The sequence below is a fragment of the Aphis gossypii genome, chromosome 3 (assembly GCF_020184175.1).
Source record: "Aphis gossypii isolate Hap1 chromosome 3, ASM2018417v2, whole genome shotgun sequence".
Lineage (NCBI taxonomy): Eukaryota > Metazoa > Arthropoda > Insecta > Hemiptera > Aphididae > Aphis > Aphis gossypii.
This window is the reverse complement of record NC_065532.1, coordinates 14,826,023-14,849,124: the sequence shown is the minus strand read 5'-3', so window position 1 is coordinate 14,849,124 and position 23,102 is coordinate 14,826,023. Positions and strand designations below refer to the sequence as shown.

Genomic DNA, 23,102 nt, shown 5'->3' with positions numbered 1-23,102 from the left:
ATAATATGCGTATGCACCTATATATATGCGCACATAATATACATCCGCAGATAGTTTTTATCGCTTGGATCGTCCGTGTCCGGAGGGCAGCGTGATGAAGACGGAAAAAAACGGCGTGTGTGTATTATTGCTGTACGGAAAATAATATCATATTATATATATATATATATGCATATATAATATACGTATGTATAATAAGTATTATATTATACGATACGTGTGTATGTGTTTTTATTATTTTTTTTTCACAAAACCACCGCTGTTAAGTATATCCGCACCGCGCGAGCAAAGCGTTTTTCTGTACAATACTGTTAAATTATAAATATTATGGTCATGATAATGTTACACGCCATCACAGCAATAGAGACGCACAGCTTTCTATGTACGCTATATGGACTTGTTAATATTATATCACGTCGTAAACAATACGTGTCAATGTGATGCGTGTAGTCTGGTCTCCGTGACAGTGCTATATAATTAACATATTATGTTCAGACTTTAAGATAGAGGTGAGAAGGTAAAAGGGAAGATTTCCTCTGGGCTGAATTGATTTTTGAATAAATTCATTTTATTACATATTTATTAATAAAATAGTAATATTGTAATCATATATAAATATATAATATAATAATTTTGTTTAGCTCTAGTCGGAAAAAATAGTTTTTGAACTATAAACAATTTTTTTTTCAATAAAATCAAAAAAATCCAATTTTTTACCAGAAATCGCCCTAAAATTTAAAGACTAAAGCATTTTTACTACCCACACCAAAATCTGTTGTCAGACAAAAATAATATTAATAATAAAAACACATTATTATTGAATAAAAAAATAATGTTCTATTGAAAATCTAAAATTTGAGTTTTAAAAATAGGTATGCTTAAAAATGATCCTCACTCTTAAATTGTAAAAGTAAAACAAATAACTACCTATATACTCTATAGATTATCTATACTTACAGTTATAGATTAGCTTAAGGTTGTCTTCACACAGTCTCATATTATATTTTTGGCTCCAAAGGTGCTCCACTGGCCTCGAGATTTTCTTCCATGTAGTTTATGTATCGCGAAGATTTAAACGACCAACTATCGAGTTTTTATTATACTCTAAATACAATCGCGATACCTAGTACCTACTCATTCGAGCGAAGAGAATTAATATCTTTATACCTATTCGTGTTATCTGCAAGCCATTTCTGCGAAACGATATTATCAGATGAATGGGTGATGTACCAATGATGGTTTTTTGTAAAACGAAAAAAATGGTTTAATATATTTTAAGGTAATAATACTCGAATATTGGTCCCATAATATTTATCGATTTTTACTAAATTAGTAAATAAATATATTTAAATTGCTATACAATATAATGACATAATGTATAGAATATATGATAATATGGATCTTTTTTTAACGATGGCCAACACTTGTAGGTATTCGCAAAAATAACTTCCCACTACACTGTTACGACAGTATTATACAACACTATATAAATACTTGTAAAATTCCAACTAAAATTTTCTAAAATATTTCTTACGTCTTGTGGGACGGGATGTATAATAACGAAACATATTACGCATTGTTTTAATATTAACCTGGGGTGGAATTAGTGTTAATATAAAAAATCGAAGAAACAGTAAATACAATGGTGAATGGAAATAATTTTAGTTTGATTTCACAATTCGATAACTCGCTTCCTGCACGGAACTTTATTTAATTTAATTTCTAAATATTTAGTTGTAGTAAGGTAGTCAAGTATACGTATTTTTGTATGAAAAAAAAAATTTTAATGCTAACTAGAATTGTTTCAAAATTGTATTTAACATATAAATGGCCTTATCTAAATCAGTGATTAATTTAGGATAAGAAACATTGCGTGGTTCACTACACATAAAATGAACATGATAAAATAAACTAATAAAGTGTGTTTAGTTTACCTCGTGACTTACCTTACAGTCCTTACGATTAATCGATCAATCGCGTAAAAACATTTTTAAAATTTTTTATAATATGCATATAAAAAGTAAAAACCATTATATAATATATTTACATAGGCATCTTTAAAAACATATTATAATTTCCTGGGAAGTAGGTACATACAAATTACAATGTTATATAGTGTGAAATAAAAAACAATAAATAACGTTTCTTCTAAAAAATATAATATATACTTATATATATTTTTTGGGGCTTATTATTAGATATACTCAATATTTTTTTTATGAATATAATTAATATAAATGATTTAAGAAATCTTTTTTTGATTTAAAAAAATTATTGACAAAATCAGTTAGGTGAAATCTGGAACCTGGGTGAGTTTCTATAGCACTGGCTATTAAATAATAATATAAAACTGCGTAAGTAATTGCGCCGTTTTAAATAAAAAGTGAGATACTGACTTGTTGTAATGACTTGCGGCCAGACTATTAAAAATTAGCCAAATAGGGCTCAGATTTTAATGCGAAAAAAAATTATAAAATATAAACTTACTTATGCATACATATATATTACAAAAACAGGCATATTAAAAATATAAAATAAAAAAGGTGTAAAATATGCATATAAATGTTTATACATTCAAATTTTAAAATAAACAATAAAACTTGTAAATTGGTATAAAGATTTTATCAATGTGTAAATTGTAACTTTAAGCTACTTCAATTTTTTTTTTTTTTTTATATATATAATTTATTATTAAAATATTCAAAATATTATAAATTTATCTAACAAAATGTTCAATTAAGCTCAAAATATCTTAGTTATAATCAAATTTTGAGCAAAATTCAAATTGTTTAATTAACCATAAATATCAAACTTAAATTTTACCTTGTAAATTCAAAAAATATATAAAAATAAATAAACTTTAGTATAATATACGCACAACGAAACGTCAACATATATTAATAAAAATTATTATTAGTTAAGTATATAGAAAAATATACATTTCATAAAAGAATTTGGGTTGTATTTAGAAGTCCATAGATCTTAAACGTTGCTTAGCTAAAGTGATACAAGATAGTGATGTACCGTTTATAGTTTTTTTTTTTTAAATTTTATTGAGTAAATTGTAAGTTTATGACTATGACACTCCGCTATACATATTTGGTATAGGTATACAAAAGTTGTTAGGATTTTTAAAACTTGTTTATACTTACTTAATCGTAGTTTATGTATTGAAATAATCTGGATCAAATATAATGGACATTTTTTTTCTTCTAACCATGAGTACCAATAACCTATAATTGGAAAAAATGATATTAAGTCTCAAGTACTCGCGTTTCATTTGTAATTTGAAATTGTATATGTTTATTTATGAAATTGTCTATTATCTACAGAGACGTGATGACTGATAAAGAATTGCTTTGATATGATTAAATTGGTTTTTTCAAGTATGAAATGATGATGTACAATGTACATACATACAAGTAGAATTTGCAGTGTAAACCTATAATATTAGTTTACCATCCTATTATTATTATAATAGGTAATAATAGATATTACATTTAAACATTCTTAAAATATTTATAATATGTTTTTCTGTAGTAGGTACTTATATATTTTCATCTTTACAAATATTTATATAATAACATAGGTAATTGAATTTCGTATTTTATTCTCATAATAATGTTTTGGTAGTAAATTCGAATCTCTTTTTAAAAGTATATTATATCGGAGTCTCAAAATATATTATTGAAAATATAAATTAAATGTGTTTCGAATCAACAAAATAATAAAACATTTTGTAGTAAAACCAATATCGTCTGAATCTATTAAATGATAAAGCATATTATTATTATGTATTTAATGTTTTCACTTTATACAAAAATGTTAAATCATTTGAATAAACTGAGACAGTATTACACTAGATAAGAACTATAATAAAATATATGTAAAATGTTATTATTAATATCATAGTGTAGAAAAGGGATTGTGTATAACAATGATGGGTTATAGCTTATTTATATTTTATACTACGCGTGTCATATAATACATTTAATAACATAAAAGAAGGTATATAATTTAAGGACAAAAAACTATAATTAACACTTAAATAAAATATTTACAATTTGATTAATTGATTATTTTTCTAAAATGTTTTTGTTTTCACGTCACATGTTACTTATAAGTTATAAGTCATGTATTATACTAGACGGAACTCTAGTAAGTTTTACTAGATGTATATTACGTAAGATTATACCGATCAACTCTGTGACCTGTGTAAATATACTTATGAAAGAAATAACTTACTTACTCGTGAAGTAAACATTTAAAGAAAATACAATAAGATACAAGAAATAAATTTTAATTTATATTTATAAAATTATACGGTTGTACAATTTAACAAGTGTGTACATTCAGTGTTAAACTGCGTGCTCCTTCACATAATAATATTGTGTTAGTTGTTATTATTGACTCCGAGGACAACCCCGAGTGACTCACTCTCACACCAATAACGCATATTCCGCAGTATAGTTGGAGTTAAGTAAAAGTCTACACCGGATAATAAATATAGAACTACGAGTAGCATCGACATTCGTGCGAGGTCTCTTCATGCTATTTTTTATTATTATTATTATTATTATTATTTAACAAACTCGGTTCCCATCGAAGTTTTTACCTTCTCCCGGACGATCTGAAGAAATATCGGTTTGTCGTGACCGAGTAACCACCTCGCGGCACGAAACCATCCCAAAACAGTGCAATGTCGGTTTAAGTTCGATGGCTCCCCTCCCACACCCTCACCCACAACACCAACCAATTATATCGGTTATTTATCATTATGTGTACATATATCGTAATAAATGACATGTCTCAGTCAAAATATATAACGTGACCGATAAATTGTTATAGGTCAAATTACCGATTCCGACCAAAGAGAGTCTACCGCAAGTGGCCGAAGCATTAAATGCAGCTAAATATTTGGTAGACAACGATGAACTGGAGAAGAACTTTGAAGGACGGCGAGATAATTATAAGAGATCACCCAGGAAATTGGGAACCGATGATTTGGACAAGAACTCGGAACTACAAGAGTATCAAGGTGTTTTTTTATTATTATTATTATTATTATTATTATTATCATTATTATTTCTGTCATATTGTAAGTGTTGAAAAAGTATTTATCTTAATTATTAATAAAGTGCTAGTGTTCTACATAAGTATTTTATAGATTTAAATAATAACGTCCTATATTTTTCATAGGAGTCATTGGACGTCCTGGTGTTGACTTTCCAATATTGCCATCTATACCTCAAACCGATTTCAGCTGTAGGAAGGTGAAGAAACCCGGTTACTATGCTGATCCCGAAACTGACTGCCAAGTAAATAATAACATTTTTACTCGCTACATAAATATTTTTTTAATTATAACCCTATTTTTCTTTTGTTTTTGAATATATATAGTTATTGTATATAGTTGACAATTAGTAAATAATTGTAGTTATAACACACTGGTAATAATCAATGTTTACAAAATTAATACAATTATCACATAATATAACTTATATTTTAAGCAATAATAAAAATAGTGATCAGATATTGAAAAATTAAAATTAGTAATAATTTAATCAGGTTTAATAAAAAAATTAATATTACCTAATTTATTTATGAATCAAATGCATTTTATTGAAAATTGCCAAGTTCTAATTTTGATTTTCTTAAAATTTTGTGGGATTATATTTTGATAACAATTTCTTAATAAATAAAAAAATTAATAAATAAATAATTAATTAATAAATATATTTTAATTTTTCATGTAATATCTAAATGTTAAAGTAAAACCAATAAAAATATTGTTACTTAGTACTAATACACTACAGATAAAAAATATTATTGATTTATTAATTATTATTACTAATTAAAATTAATTTAACGATTAAGTACACATGGTAGATAGTCATTGCGTACATTTAATTTAATTTTAAATTAAATAATGAAAACAATTTTTTCAGGTGTTCCACATTTGTGATAATGGAAGGAAAGTATCGTTTTTGTGTCCAAACGGTACGGTTTTTCGTCAATCACATTTAATTTGTGACTGGTGGTTCCGAGTGGATTGTGAAAGATCAATTGAATTATATGAAGAGAGTGCAGAACAGCTTGCAACTGACCAGCGAGTTTTTAAAGAGCGTGCCGAAACATTGGCCAAAGCTATGTTAAAAGTGCAAACAACACCTCAAACGAGCGATAGTGATCGTTTTGTAACAGAACGTTCGTTTGGTCCGAGTACAACTATTTTTAATTCCGAAAGCCGACTACCTGACCGTGCCAGATATTTCAATGGTTATTCAAGAGACGAAAATCAAGTTCCCGCTGAAACGGGTTCATTCGTTGGAAAACAGCAACAAAATAATTTCAATAATTACTATCCACAGTCTAAAACACCTGCACAAAGCTGGAACCAAGGTAATTATCAAACACAATCTTCGACAACAGCACAACCAACTTGGAATAATAACTATCAAAGTGGTATTTATCAATCCCAGTCAACAATAACTCCACAGCCAACCTGGAACCAAGCTTCTAATAACAATTATCAAAATAACTATCAATCACCACCTGTAACAACTGCACAACCGCCCATCGTTCAAGGAATCAATAATGTTCAATCTGGCTATCAACCACAATTCACTACAAGTTCTCAATCAGTTCAAGGTGCTACTGGTTCACAAGTAGTTTACCAACCACAACCAACTACTGCTGGATCTCAAACAAACTGGAACCAAAATAGCAATAATTATCAAGCTGGAAATTATCAAACACTGCCCACCACAGCAGCAACACAAATTAACTGGAATAATCGTGGTAACAACGGTGTTAGAACTGATAATTATCAGTCTTTTACACCTTCGACAACACAACCGAATTGGAGCCAAAGCAGTAGTAGTAACTATCAACCTGAAAACTATCAATCACCGTTCACAACAGCAGCCGCTCAAAATAATTGGAATAATCAAGGTTCCAATAATATCCAAACTGAAAATTATCAAACAACACAATCAACAACACCAACACCAGTAAACTGGAATAATCAAGGTTCCAATCACTTAGGAACTGTAAATTCTCAAAAACAAGTAACAACAACCGTTTCACAAACTAATTTTAATGGAGCTATTAATAATCTACAATCAAATGGTTACAATTCACAACCGACAACAACAATACAACCAGAGTGGAACCAAGAATCTGATACCATCCAGCCCAATCTATTTGAATCTATTCAACAATCCTATCAACAACCTACTACTATTTTTCCAGCCGATAACGAGCAAACCATCCCTGCCAAGGAAAGTCAAGTACCCGCGGAATCCGCTTCATTTGTAGATCACCAAAACTCGCCTCGTTTTAATTTCCAACCAGAAAATTATTACACACAAGCTCCTCAGACAAATTTACCACCTACTACGTATCCAGTAACAAGTTCTTATACAAACGATTATTCACCAAACGGAGCTTTCTCATTTGTAGATTATCAAAGATCACCTGATACTTTTGTCGTAAGAGATAGCGCAACTCAAGCTTCTCCAGTTATGACTACAGTATTGGACTATACTTCTGTTGATAATTCCACATTACCACCGTCTGGAGAGACATTAATACCGAATATGATAAACTCATTACAAACACTAACTGATAATAATTTATTCTTTGACTTGGATGGACAAAACAATTATCCTTCACAAACGAATACCGTCGATGAACTGAATTCTGTCGCATTGTATTTTAATAACGTTAAAAATCCACAAGTGACCACTGTTGCTAGTGACTTGCAATTTAATCGTTTTGATCAATCGTCTAGAACATACACCAATGACTTAAGTTCAACTGGTATAGATTCTACAGAAACTACTACACCGGTCGATAGCTTACATATACCTGCGGTTTTGACACAGAACACGAAAGAGGCGTATAATAAGCTTTTCAGAAATGATACCGTCAAAGAATCAATGATCACTGTGAAGTTGGCAGATACTAGTAACACTGCACCGAATCCTACAAGTGCAGTAAACCTGGCATTTACTCAAGGATTAAATTTAAACCGATCGTCGGCGGAATTGAGAGAACTGGCTGCAGTCTTTACGCGTGCTTTAACCGCTTACTTGGACGACCCAGAGAATTTCCGTAAAATACTAGCCGAGGTAAGACCAACTGAACCACCAAGTGTGAAAACTAGTGCTACTGAAGAACAAGAAGTGTTAGATTTTTCTGACGATTCAAAGCGTAACCAAGGGAAACCCACAGAACCAAGTACACCAAGCCCAAATTTAGCGGCTGAAATAAACGGCATGACGCAAAGTATCAATGTACAAGCAGACTTATCAACTATTGTTCCACAATATACCTTATCACCATTGATAGAAATCACATCGAAATATACTGAAACACCAAAAGCTGGTCTACAAGAGTATGCACCACCTGAAGATAGCGAACAACTACAATTGGCTGGAAGTCATTCGTTTTATTCAAGTAGAGATAATAGCATTCCAACTCCGAAAACTTTAAAAGCAGCTGCCTCCACGAGAGCTTGGACAGTTTCTCCTTTAGTAGACACTGAACAGGACCAGGACATAAAGGCTACCACTCCATCGCCAGTTTACTTTACTACCACCGCAGAAGACTTAGAAACTACTGTAATTGTACAAAGGGCAAAAGAAATGTTCAGCCATTTGAACGCGTCTGAAGCCGGAGTATTGATGAATGTTATGAAAACTGCTCATGTCAATGACACAGTTAAAAGGTAATACTGATCTTAAAATGACTGCATTAATAATAATAGTTCTCGTTATCTACATTTCATTCAATAAAACCTTCATGCTAAAATGTAAATATAAAGTTAGAAATTATGCAGTTAATATTTAAAAAGACTTAATAATTTAATTATAAATAACATATTTATTTAAAACTATGAACACGTGCAATATTTCACTTGAACCAAATGCTCGCAGCAAGGGCGTATTTGTACTTATTATTTTAAATTCATATCTTTATTTTGTTACTTTATATTATCGCCAAACATGGACAAAACTTTACCACGGGAGAAAAAATACTGAGAATCATAGATATTAATAATTATAAGCCTATTGATAACGATCGTCAAGAGGCAAAGTAGCACAATTAAACGTTTTTCTGAAAATAATTTTGTAGATAAATATTATTCTGCGTACACGACTGTACAACAGTCTACCACAATACGTGTGTGAATTTAGCCCCCCTATATCCACAAAATCTAACCAGACCGATTGTAAGTTAAAGATCTTCATTTGTAAGTATTTGTAAGTTGGTTTTCGAGATTTGTAAGTTGATACCAACTGGCATATGTGCAGCCCTAGATATTAACTATCAGCCCCCCCATAACGACCAAATCCAACCGGACTGATTGTAAGTTAAAGATCTTCATTTGTAAGTATTTGTAAGTTGATTTTTGGAATTTGTAAGTCAATCCCCTCCTCTCTGGCGAATTTCCAAAAATAAGCTTCAGCCCCCCCATCTCGGCCGAATTGAACCGGACTGATTGTAAGTTAAAGACCTTCATTTGTAAGTATTTGTAAGTTGATTTTTGGAATTTGTAAGTCAATCCCCTCCTCTCTGGCGAATTTCCAAAAATAAGCCTCAGCCCCCCCATCTCGGCCGAATTGAACCGGACTGATTGTAAGTTAAAGATCTTCATTTGTAAGTATTTGTAAGTTGATTTTTGGAATTTGTAAATCAATACCCTCCGGTGAATTTCCAAATATTAGCCTCAAAAAAAAAAAATTCGCTGTGCTCATTTATATATAAATAATAATACAATTTATCAAATAAAAATAAAAAATATAATTTATATTGTGAGATAACAGTATGAAGGGGGGCAGAGTAGATTTGCGCCACTATTTGTAAGTATTTGTAAGTTGGTTTTCGGAGTTTGTAAATCAATCCAAACTAGGTATTACCAATTTGCCGACTACGGTATACGCGAATTTATGTAAAATAATATTTCGAAATAACATATTAAACCGAGTTTCGTCACTTTTTTTGTGTACCTAAGTATTAAATAATTTCTTCCGTTCTCAACTGCTCCGAAGCAACATCAATGATTTGTGGAATGGAGCCGAAGTGTTCAAAAAAGTGTTTGGTGCCTTAGTAGCTATAGTAAAAGTAATGGAGTATTGAACTACCTACCTACAATAAATATTCACGTGTTAATAATTCTTTTAAAATAATGAATTACCATATGAATAAAATGATTGGTTTTATTATGAGTTAATAATTTATTTTAATACCCATTCAAATTAATGTTTAAACAAAATAATTATTTCTTAATGAAACATTTTATAATAAAATATAATAAGATAAGATATTTATTAATTTGCATTCTGCATTTTCTATTTTTGGACGTATATGAAAGAAAAATATAATATAAGCATAATAATATTTTTGAACGATTCTAAACTTCTATTTTTAAATCTATACGACTATATCTATATAATACATTATACAACTGATAATATTGGTATGTTTTAATATTTATATATTATTTTTATGTTTTTGTGAATTATTATAATCGAACATTTTATAATCATTCCTAGCTTTACTGTCGTCTGTTGCACTTGTGCAGCATGGTTATATTTTTCTTTTCTTATTTTGCTTGTATTTAATATTATTATTTTTCATTTGATTGAAAGAATTTGAAAAAAGACGGTAAGTAATTTACAATGGTATATCAGTATTTTTTTACATACCTTAAATATTTATATAATTATTCAATTCCATTTAGGTGTTAAGTGTGTCACCTAAGGAACCTATTTGATTTCAAAGTATAATTATAATATTAAAAATTGTGTGGTAAGTATTTTTATTGATTAATAAATATTAATATTGTAGTAATAGTAAATAATGTCTAATTGGAATTTGATATGTATTGAAACATTTGAAACTCGGTTGAAAACTTGTCCACCAGTGGCGGCTCGTCAGGTGAGGCAAGTAAAGATCAGCCTCACCTAACTATTGTAAAGAAAAAGGTGGTTTATATACTATAATAAAATTATAGTTATTTTTAATCGACTTTAAAAATATTATAATTCAATAGTATAATATATAAGTACATTTTAAAATACAAAAGCTTTTTAACATATAAAATTATAACAAATTAATTAAAAACATAAAAATGTATATATTCAGTTATAATAGATCTCTTTCTAATATTTTGACGTAGGTATTAGTTTTAAAACATTAAGAAATATCTACAGATATATTTTCATCAAAACATTGACATAAAATATTCAATCGAACTTCGTAATAAATTTATTAAAAATGAAAAAAAAAATGTTTATCTTTTATAATAATATTATTTAAAAAATGTATTTATCCAGTTATAAAAGATGATTAGGTGTTTATGTCCGTAATAGGAAACATAAATGTGTATGTATGCTCAAATCACTTCAATAAATACATTTATTAATACTATAATTAATTTATATTTATATTAAATACAATTATTTAATATATATTTTGTATTATGTATATATTATTTGAACATATTTGTATTTTAGATTGTGAGTGAAGTGATTTTTCAATGATAATATTATATTTTTGATTTTTTTTTCCTAGAAATGCTTATTTTTATTACTTACCTATGTATTTTTTAGTAGTTATTTATTTCCTTTTACTTATATTATTAAATATTGCACGATTTAAATAATAAATACTTATTTCCTTCTTCTATTTTATAAAATAAATAAAATTCAGATAATAAATAAATTGTTTATAGAAAGTAAAACACTAAAACTATAGGTACCTACTGCAGTATACGACATCAGAATCTGTCGACAATGACGTAACACGGCATAGGAGCTGCAGAGGGTAAGAAATATTTATACGACTTTGAGATACCTAACCTGTATTATCTTTAACACAGATATATAAAAAATACTAGATAAAAGACTCCCTATTTGTGATAATGTTGTGGTGGGAAACAAAACTATTAAAGATATATTTATTTAATAATAATAATTATAATTATTATTATAATTTATTATAATAGACAAGAAATATAACGTAGATAAACAAGTTTCAAACTTGTCCAATACATACATGCTTGAATTCGGTTGATCTAAGTTTATACTAAAAATGAACTGGTGTAAAAATAAAAGTTTATGTAACGTTTTATAACAAAATAATAATGTAAAACAAAAAGGAAAAAAATAATTAAATTAAGTATAAGAAAAATAAACAACGTGAAGATTAGAATTTACTTGTACTAACTTAAACATATTATGGTTTAATAAAATCTGCAGCTCATAAGTTTGACTAAAAATTCAAATCTTAAACTCATGATACATTTAATTAGTAAAATACGATTTAGTTTTATTGGTAATATACCAGTTTTGTTTTAAATATTTTTATAATCATTATTATACTAGGTAAAGGTAAGGTAGTAATGATTATTAATTTTGTTTTATTTGTTAACAATTATTTTGTATTGCAGGGTGATTCTTTTATTAAACAACATTCATAATTTCAAAAAGTATAGATTTTTTTTCTAATTTTTAGATACATGTTTTTCTACAACTGTATAAAATTTTTTTCACTCTTATATTTAATAGTAAAATAGCAAGTCACTATAATTGTCAATTGATGTATTTAATTTGAATCCAATGAGAGGTATCATTGGTTTCAAATTTAATACATCCATTGTAAAAGATTATCAAATATTATACACCTACTATACAGCAGAGTACTTTTAAAGATGCTAGTGCTCCATAAACCAATCACACATCGACTAATTTTTTATTGACTTACACCATGTAAATCTCCATTGTCGTCCTGAACCTTAAATTATAATAATATAAGTATTTCAATTTGTTTTAAATTCATAAATGTACTATTACTATAAACATAATCAATGATTACTTGTCCATTATCTAAATAACAAAGTGCAATAAAAATTGTAAACTCGGCGAAACTGGTTTTCCACCATTGTTAACTGCTTTTGGTGAAAAGTTACGAATTTTGTGTATGATATGCAAGCATTCTGCTTTTGTAAATCGATATCTTTTGCGAAATTCATTATTGGTAAGTTCGTTTAATAGATTTTCATGAATTTTGTATATTTTTCGTTGTTTAAAATACAAATTTCTTTAATTCCTTACGTGTCTAACTTTTTATACATTAGCAATCTCCATTTTTCTTAATTTTAAAGCGTGCAAGTTTTTAAAACATAAATTAATTAAAGTAAATGATAATAATGGTATTAGTGGTTTTTATATTAAACCAGCTCTTAACCTTATGTTTGCATAGTTATTAATCAGAGGTAAGAGGTTTATTGTTAAACTTAGCCTATGATCTAAGTAAAGTTTATCGTCTATGAATAACAAAAAAAATAAACTATTGTTCAACTACTATTGAACCATTTTTAAACCAGCTCCAATTTGACTAAAAATAACACAAAATAACAAAATTCAAATGTACATAATATAATTTTTCCTACTATGATGTTACTTACGTGTTTTCTCTATAGCTATTCGAAAGAAAATTTATGAAAAAATTAGTATTGAATTTTTTAACCTTAGATATAAACACAAACATTTTTATGATTTTTCAACTTCAAAATAACTTGCAATTTTTTTATTTTTTAAGTCCAGTAGCTATATTAGTAATGAATTCAATATCGTCTACCCCATGTTGTAACGGAGAGTGGTGATAATATTTGTACCTGTTACTACCTGTCATATAGTTTATTATCAATTGTCATATAATTATAATTAATTGTACTAATATTATTATTTATTACTAACTATCTACTGACAAATTATAACACATTTACACTCCATAAACATTTCCCAAAACTACCTAACTTTGACAAGCTATATCTCATCAACGGATTAACGAAAAATGAAAATTTGAATGTGATAGTTCATAAAAAAAATAGCTAGATTAATTTATGAAATTTTAAGTATAGGTAATAAATATAAGGGTGAAAATATGGAAGAGTTCTACAATACGAAAACAGTATGGATCTTAAATTTTGAAAAAAAAAATTTTAGGAAAAAGTCAATACTTTTTGGAATAATCAGTGTTGTTTGATAAAAGAATCGTCACCCTGTATGTATATATTAATTACCTAAAATTATTAACAAATGTATTACGATTGATTGTTCGAATTGTCAAAAACGTTTTATCTATACTGAAATATTAAAATATATTCACCTCATTATATCTTACTTTGAACATAAGCCATTCGATTTACGAGCCGCCACTGTTTCCCACTATGCAATATTATGTTACATAAACGATTCAGATAAGTTTAATCAACTCGTCACATTATATTGATTGTTCTTTTTACGTTACACCGATGTTGTGGTAACTGACGTCCAACTTTGTCATATTTGGACAAGTACAGCTTAGACTGTATCGATACGTTTTATGTTTATAGTTAATTGCTATCTTACTTTTAAGCATTCTGTTGTTGTATCATTTGTAATGTATTTTTGTTCTACGTAGGTAATATACATATTTTAATAGCTTAAGATGGGCAGAAAACCGTTAGTAGACCCAGTAGAACTTGAAAAAAGGTTATTAACATATGGGGAAACTTTATTTATCAATGGGAAATTACAATATGGAAGTATAGCATGGACTGAAATTAGTAATTCAATGAATAACATAGTTAAACCTAATAGTTTATATTTAATTGTGTCTCAAAATCGATTCAACATATTGAGTAATTTAAAGAAAAATTTATTTCCACAAGAAACATCGTTTGAAGAATATGAAAAAATTAATTTAAAAGATGAATCAGATACGGAATCCAGTACTTCATCAGATAATGATACAGATTCAGAAGTCAATAATAATCGTGTATTAGATTTGGACATTCCGTTCGATACATACGTAAAAATGAGACCCATTAATAAACAGTATGGTGAAGCTAATAAGAAACGAAATTATAGTGTGTTAAAACCAGGAACGTGGACGGATATTATATTTGAAGAGATGTATAAAAAATTCAAATTACCATGCTGCTTTATATTTAAAAGGTGTAAAATTTATCCGACTTCTGACAACGTGTTTCTTAAAATATTTGGGAGATGTAAAGATAAAAATTGCCAAAATAATATGTATGGTTTTGCCGAAAAGAAACCCTTAGAAGACGAACCTCTAAAGTTAAAAATATATATTCCAAATTCTGAAAATATTGATCATACATATAATTGCAAACGACCTTTAAGAGGAGAGCAACGGAAAACAAAAGGTAAAGAACTTCAAAATACAGAAGGCTACTTGATGCAAAAAGAACTGGTAAATAGAACTATGGCGTTTGGAGATAAAATTCCTCCACACGTTTTTTCTACCGAAGTGCTAAGAAAAGCAAAACAAAATTATAGAGATAAAATTCTTGGAATAGAAATTAACGATCCTATAAAATCTCTAATTGAATTAAAATATTTAATGCCATACGCGGGATCTATCCACCTTATCAGTGCCGATCCATTTATTATACATTATTGGTCTCCTGAACAACAATTGGTATTTAACGAGTCTTGCAAAAGTAAAGTTAATAATTGCCGATTGTGTATTGATGCAACCGGCCAGTTAGTAAAAAAAATTACTAGAACAAGTCAGGGTTTAAAGTCTTCACACATATTCTTGTATGCTGCTGTCTTACATAATGGTTTATTTCAAACACCTGTGTCTCAGATGTTATCGGAAGCACAAGACATGTCAACGATATCGTATTGGCTAAATCAATGGATAAGAAGTGGTGCAAAATTACCACATGAAATTGTATGCGATTATTCGTACGCTCTCATCGGAGCTATAACATTTTCATATTGCCAAATGTCGAGGAGTCGGTACTGTGATATATGTTTGAAAGTGTTACAGAATAAAGAAACATCTACTCCTCCTGTTTTTATACGTCTAGACATTGCTCACTTTGTTAAAATGATATGTCGCTGGAAGTGTTTGGGAAAAGGTAGAATAAAAGAATTTTTTGTAAGGTCATTAATTATTTTAGTTGAATCAGAAACTTTAGAACAATTTGAAGATACATTTGTGAAAATTATTGTCATAGCTTCTTCTGAAACAGATGGTTTAGAATGTTTTACTTCAGTTCCTACGCCAGCTGAATTATTCCGGTGTCATTTGATTAATACGATTAAAGAAACAAACCCATTAAAAGACTCTCAATTGTATGATGAAGATTTAGATTTTATTACAGGTCAGGATTTTAATGAAGATGATTGTAGTTCAAATCAAAATATGGATGTTTACTTAACCTATCTAACAGATCGTATCAATAGTCATTGCTCAGTTGAAGGAAACAGAATAAATGCTTTCTATATTCCTGAACTAAAAATAAATCTAATGCGAATAGTTAAAGACTTTCCCATATGGAGCAATGTCATGAATAATTATTTTAAGTCCAATTTTAAAACAGCTACTAGTGCTCCAGTAGAAGGATATATAGGTAAATTAAAATCTAAATTTTCAAAGCCATTGACCGCCGATAGATTTGTAACATCGCACTTGAAACTAATTGAAAGTGAGACTAAAATATCAAGAAGTATTCAAATTGAAAATCAAAACCAGTGCATTAAAACAAATAAACATACATTATTATATAGCAAGGACGTCAAATTTAAAGATGCAATGGCTGTAAGTTGTGAACTCAATAATGACAAAAATGAGCAGAATTTGTCTAAAAATAGTATTATTAACGATAATATCTCTGAAGATATCATGATTGAAAACGACTTCGCTCATTATAGTATAGACAACGAAATAATACAAACCATATGTGATGATTCTAAGGAAGATAATAATATCCTTGATAACTTCGTAGACGAAACTGAAAATAATATTAAAGACTTATTAAAAAATAATGGTGGGCCAAAAGTTGATATATTTAAAGATTTTTTATTCGATGAATATTATTCTGAAAATGATATGTCAGAAGATAACATGCCTGAAGATTATGACGAAACAGAAAATTGGAAGAATTTGGGAGAAAAACCATTAAAAAAAATAAAACGACTAACTAAATATAAAGGAAAATGTTCAGAAATTGAAAGGCGTTTGAACCGATCGGGAATGAGGTCTTCAAATAAATGTTTAATAATTAATGGTAACTTATGTAAACCAGCAATTATCGAAAATAAGAAGTACATTATTTATAACACGTGTCCTTTTGATTCTATTCTTTCATCGGTTGTTATGACTTATATTGAGTCAAACAAATACAGAGAACTTGTTGATGAGAAAGCTACTAAAAACCAGTTTTTATCAATTTGTCGTGAAGTAGCATACCATAAATGTAATGCTGTAGTATACCAAAAAAGAGCAAAAATTTTGATAGACATTTTTAAAACATCGAAAAATATTACTGATATTTATACAGTATTTGCAGAATGCAATATCAGTAATATGACAGAAAAATTGTTAATTGAAAATCCTTCTTCAATTGAACATCATATTTGCCTTCATTGTAGTTCTACAAAAACATTCGAAAATGTATTGTTGATAATTTCACTAAATTATCAACAAACATTTTTAAAAGAAGGAATACATAATCTACAACGCGCAGTATGCGACTACATGAACATCACCAAACGAAATTGCAGCCAATGTAAAAAAAAAGAATTACAAGTCAGCAAAGAGCTGCAAGTCACAATACGTATAGAGACAGACTGGATCGTTGAAAAGTGTTCTCTTGCTGATATACCATCGGAGTTACTGGTTGATACAAAAAGGTAAGAAAACTTAATAAGTATTAGATAATAGGTATAGACAATTTTCCGTAAAAGTAATACTTATAACTGAACAATTAAAAAGAACTCATAAATAATATTAAACAATTATAACCTAAGATAGTGAAATTCTAATTAATTTACAGGTATGGAATTTCAGCTGTTATATGTTTTGTTGGAGATTCAAGTTATGAAACCGTTGGTCATTATGTGTCTTACTGTCAAAGATCGAAAGGATTTTGGGAACTGCATAACGATTTAAACAAAGAGGTTTTTCGTTATCAGACTCATCAAGTTTTGAACATAAAGCCACACCAACTAGTTTATGTAGCTGAATAAATTTTTATTTTAAAATAAGAAATGACACAACTTTTTTTTAAATTTCTACTACAATTTTTAGTATTACTTAACTTAATAAGCCAGTTATTATTTTCATAATGTCTTTTTTTATTGTTATTGTCAATATCCAGTACATACACTCCCTTAATGACATTCTATGACTTTACAATTATTGGTGAGTCATCAATTTAGAATACACATATTTATTACAAAGAACTTAATAATTCTATATGATGTTGCCAAATATATAGTAGTCTTTGTACAGTAAAATTGTCAATTTTCAAAGATAAATTATAAAATAAAAAAAATATATTTATTATAGATATTTGGATGTCGCTTTTATTTAAGGTAAGCTTGGTGATGTAAAGTAAGTTACCTACCTACCTATCATAACATTATTCATTATTTTACAAAATAATATTATATGCAATATTGCCAAAATATACTTGAAATGTAATATAAAAGAAATCTTCGAATTTTTTAAAAGTTTTTTATTATCTTTTGGTATGAAAATAGTTACAAAAAATTGGTAATAGCTTAGAATTTATTTAGATGGACTTGAGAGTTGAAATGCTAACTAAATACTCATGTAGGGTGTGGATTCACCAGAGAGGAAAGGATTGACTTACAAATTCCGAAAACCAACTTATAAATACTTACAAATGAAGATCTTTAACTTACAAACAGTCCGGTTCAATTCGGCCGATATAAGGGGGCTGATAGTTAGTATCTAGGGCTGCACATAAGCCAGTTAATATCAACTTACAAATCTCGAAAACCAACTTACAAATACTTACAAATGAAGATCTTTAACTTACAATCAGTCCGGTTCAATTCGGCCGAGATGGGGGGGCTGAGGCTTATTTTTGGAAATTCGCCAGAGAGGAGGGGATTGACTTACAAATTCCAAAAATCAACTTACAAATACTTACAAATGAAGGTCTTTAACTTACAATCAGTCCGGTTCAATTCGGCCGAGATGGGGGGGCTGAAGCTTATTTTTGGAAATTCGCCAGAGAGGAGGGGATTGACTTACAAATTCCAAAAATCAACTTACAAATACTTACAAATGAAGATCTTTAACTTACAATCAGCCCGGTTGGATTTGGTCGTTATGGGGGGGCTGATAGTTAATATCTAGGGCTGCACATATGCCAGTTGGTATCAACTTACAAATCTCGAAAACCAACTTACAAATACTTACAAATGAAGATCTTTAACTTACAATCGGTCTGGTTAGATTTTGTGGATATAGGGGGGCCATCTTCACACGCGTTACCACAATAACAACTCTTGTGATTGTTTACTGTTTATGCCAAACCGAATTCATTTCCAAGAAAGTGTTTTTAATTTATTTTTATTATTATTATTATTATTTATGGCATATATTTTCTATATTTATTTCTATACGATACGAAGGTTAAAGACATATATTTAAGAAACTCAACTTCGGAGAATCGTCTCGTTGGTTTAGCATTCTTAAATATTTATAGAAATATTTTTATAACAGATGATATGGTTTTAGACAAGTTTGCCAACAGTTGTAGACAAGCCATGCGTTTAGACATTAGACATCGTGATAAATGTTATTTTATGATACATTAAATATATATTATTTATTTTACAGTTTGACAAAATTATAAATTGTAATCAGTCAACCCCCTTAAATAAAATTCCAGTTATGGACTTGGCTCACAGGATAATATTTGGAGTTAAAAATAAAATGATACATACATATATATATAAATTGTAAATTTTATTTAGTTATAATATATTAAAAGTTTAGAACATATGAGAAGTCCTTGATAATGATTTCATATAATAGTATAACTTATTAATCATTAATGATAGCAATACTATTTAGAAATAACGGTAAAATAATGATTATCTAAATTAAATATTCAAGTAGGTACTAGGCACCCTATTTATGAAAAATAATATTTATGTATATTGTATAATATAAATTTGCAGATAATTTATACTATAATACATACAAATGTATAGTTTAGTACTTATGGGATATCTCTAAACAATTATTTGTAAATATAACACGCTTTATAAATTGATATATGAATATACTCAATATAATATGATATATTATATTATTGTACTTCAAAAAAATTCAATTAATATTTGTATATCTATATATATTGTAATTTTTGTATTATATCTTTTATATAGCGATTTCCTCATTAATATAAATTAATGTTTGTATAAAGTTCGTAGACTAAAGAAAAAAAAACTATTATTATTAATATTATTTTATATCTATAATATTTTTAAACGATTATTTTTCTTTACAGGTTGGTTTTATTGTTGGTCAACGACTCGAACAAAGAAAATAGCCCAGAACAGACTAGACACAATTTAATCGAAGCATTACTGGATAATAGGAGTACTGACCAAACGTACGACGTATCGTCGTCATCGCCGATAACTACTTTCTTGCCGTCGTCCCCGTCGGAGATTCCATTCGGCCAGAGAATACAGGATGACGGTTCGCCGGTACAGGACGGACAGTACAAGAAAACCAGAAAAGGAACAAGGAGAAGAGTTGTGCACAGGAGTAGGTCGGTCCCCATTTCCACCACTCCAATGACATCGAATAATTGGCAGGGGGGTAACGACGTGGGTCCGGGACTGAGTGATGATTCTGACGCCCGAGCAGTTGAACTCCTCAAGTCCCTTTACTCGATCGCATCCAAATGGTCGTAATCGGACGTTTATACGTCGACGGTATTTCCGTTCTGCCTGTGTCATAACTGTGTGCAAATCAAATTATTTACGAATTGTCTTTATAATTTTAATATAAGTATAATATTATATATTGTAACCGGTTCGGAAAAAATAACGATCAAAGTCGATAGATCGTAAAAATCGGACAGAACAATTACATTTTACCAATACCATGTACACAAATAATGTATCACGATTCTATTTCGGAATAAGATTACCTATTATTTATACGCTATGTATATTATTATGATGCTAAATGCTCAATTCAAATCATTGCCGATTTCTAAATTTCAGTATAACTTTATCCAAATATCGCACAACAAAAATCAGAACGCATCATAATTTTATTATTATATAAAGTCATCTTTCTTGCCCGCTGTGATGTGAAATAGTATATTTGTGTATTTTCGATATTCAACACTTAACAATCATCTATCTTTCGTGACGATCGCTGTACCTAGGTATTACATATTATCATGTCTATTTAGCGTTTAAAAGTAAGTTGCCATCGCCTAGTACAGAATGTATTATTTTAATTGTAAATGTCTCGACATAACGATACGCATAATGTAAATTGACTCTAGTCCTCGGTGAATTGGCGTGTTACTGTTTTAGGCTTACCTAAGACTTATATTCGTGTTGTATACATTATGATATTATTATATAATTTGCTCATATATCAAAAGTAGATTTCTGTTAAGATTCAATAATTATTGTAATTTTAATCGCCTATTGCGTATAATTAATATTGTACAATGTACGTAGGTGTATGTCATGTATTTTTGGTATTTAAACTTATATACCTATATCTAAGTTAAAAATGTATTTCTCTATTTATCTTTTGCACGTTACTATTCATTTTACATTATAAGTTTAAATCTTATTACCTACCGATAATATTATTATTATTATAAACACTTACTTATTACTTTCTTTCAAGTTGTAACAAACGCATCGATTGTCAATCTATAATATTTCTACCATCGATCAATGGAACAAGGAATATTATAGGTAATTAGTAATTACTTAAATCTATATACGGCGTGTTAAAAACTTTTTACATTTTTTCCATTTGTTCATAAGCAATGTCAATGCGTGTCTAAGTGTGAAATACACGTTACACGCATATTATATTACATTAACTATAGTTTGTATGTATATTGATTAAGGATACTTTTATAATATTTTTAATAATTTACTCACTCTACGAGTCAAGTTACATTACATGCCATGTAATAATGTTATCACATTATATGTATTATGTAAATCGCATAATATTGTAAATAAAATATAAAAATATTGTGTATATTTAGTAAAAATTGTTTGTTATGCATTGGTTACCTATTTTCAAATTCATATTTAATGAAAATAATATAATCTTCACGATTAAAAAATGTGGGCAAGTGGGCACCGCTCAACTGCTGCAGTATTATAGTTACATAGGTGTAGAAATAGTCATCGTGAATTATTTGTGATGGATATGTTTTTTTTTTTACATTAAGATTTACACAATTTGTATTTATTAGCATAAAAAAAAAAACAAAAATGTTTGTACTAAGCCCAATTTTGACAAAATTGATTTCTTTATACCATTTTGTTATTATTCGAAAACGAATAACCGTAGAAACTTGAAATTGTATTAATAATTTATAATATAATTTTTTTTACGAAGTTTATAATTTTCAAAATTTTGTCTCTTTTTGAGCTTTTTATAGACAATAGAAATTTTCGATTTTTTTTTTTTTTTTATATATATATAATATATATAATGGGTAAAAGAAATGAAAATTTGAACACGAGGTTCCCAATAAACTGTCTATTTATTAATTAAATATTCGTAGTAAACTACAAAAGATCTAAAGATTTAAATAAATTCATGTATTTCAATAATGAGTAACAATAATAATTATTATTAATTAAATAACATTATTCGTCCTAGGAATATAAAACTTTTATACGCATACCTACATATCATAAATTTTAAAACACACAATGATATTTTTAAAATACATTAATTAATTCTAAGCGTAATACCTATTTATACTTTGAATCTATTCACATTTTTTAAACTCAAACATAAATGTAAATAATAATATAATTATTATTGTATAAATATATAGTATTATAATAACTAAATATTAATAAATAATAATATAATAAATTCAATGTTTTTGATAAAAATTAAACCAACCTACCATTAATAATAAAATTAATTACCTACTAAATTTAATATAAATATCGTGAATTACTATTATACATACCTACCTAGTGATATAGACTAATATAATCGTTTGTATAATTTGT

General features: G+C 28.2%; 1 protein-coding gene across 2 annotated transcripts in view; it reads left to right on the top strand.

Annotated features, from left to right (window-relative positions):
• Positions 1-22,117, top strand: part of LOC114127810 (probable serine/threonine-protein kinase DDB_G0282963) — a 61,914-nt gene extending 39,797 nt beyond the window's left edge. For both annotated transcript variants that reach the window (XM_027992141.2, XM_050202948.1), the window contains 4 exons: positions 4,849-5,038; positions 5,200-5,318; positions 5,949-8,734; positions 20,366-22,117. In XM_027992141.2, the coding sequence (XP_027847942.1) occupies positions 4,849-5,038; positions 5,200-5,318; positions 5,949-8,734; positions 20,366-20,777 (3,507 nt within the window). In that variant the 3' untranslated portion in view covers positions 20,778-22,117. The remainder of the gene's footprint in view (positions 1-4,848; positions 5,039-5,199; positions 5,319-5,948; positions 8,735-20,365) is intronic.
• The last annotated feature ends 985 nt before the right edge of the window (positions 22,118-23,102 follow it).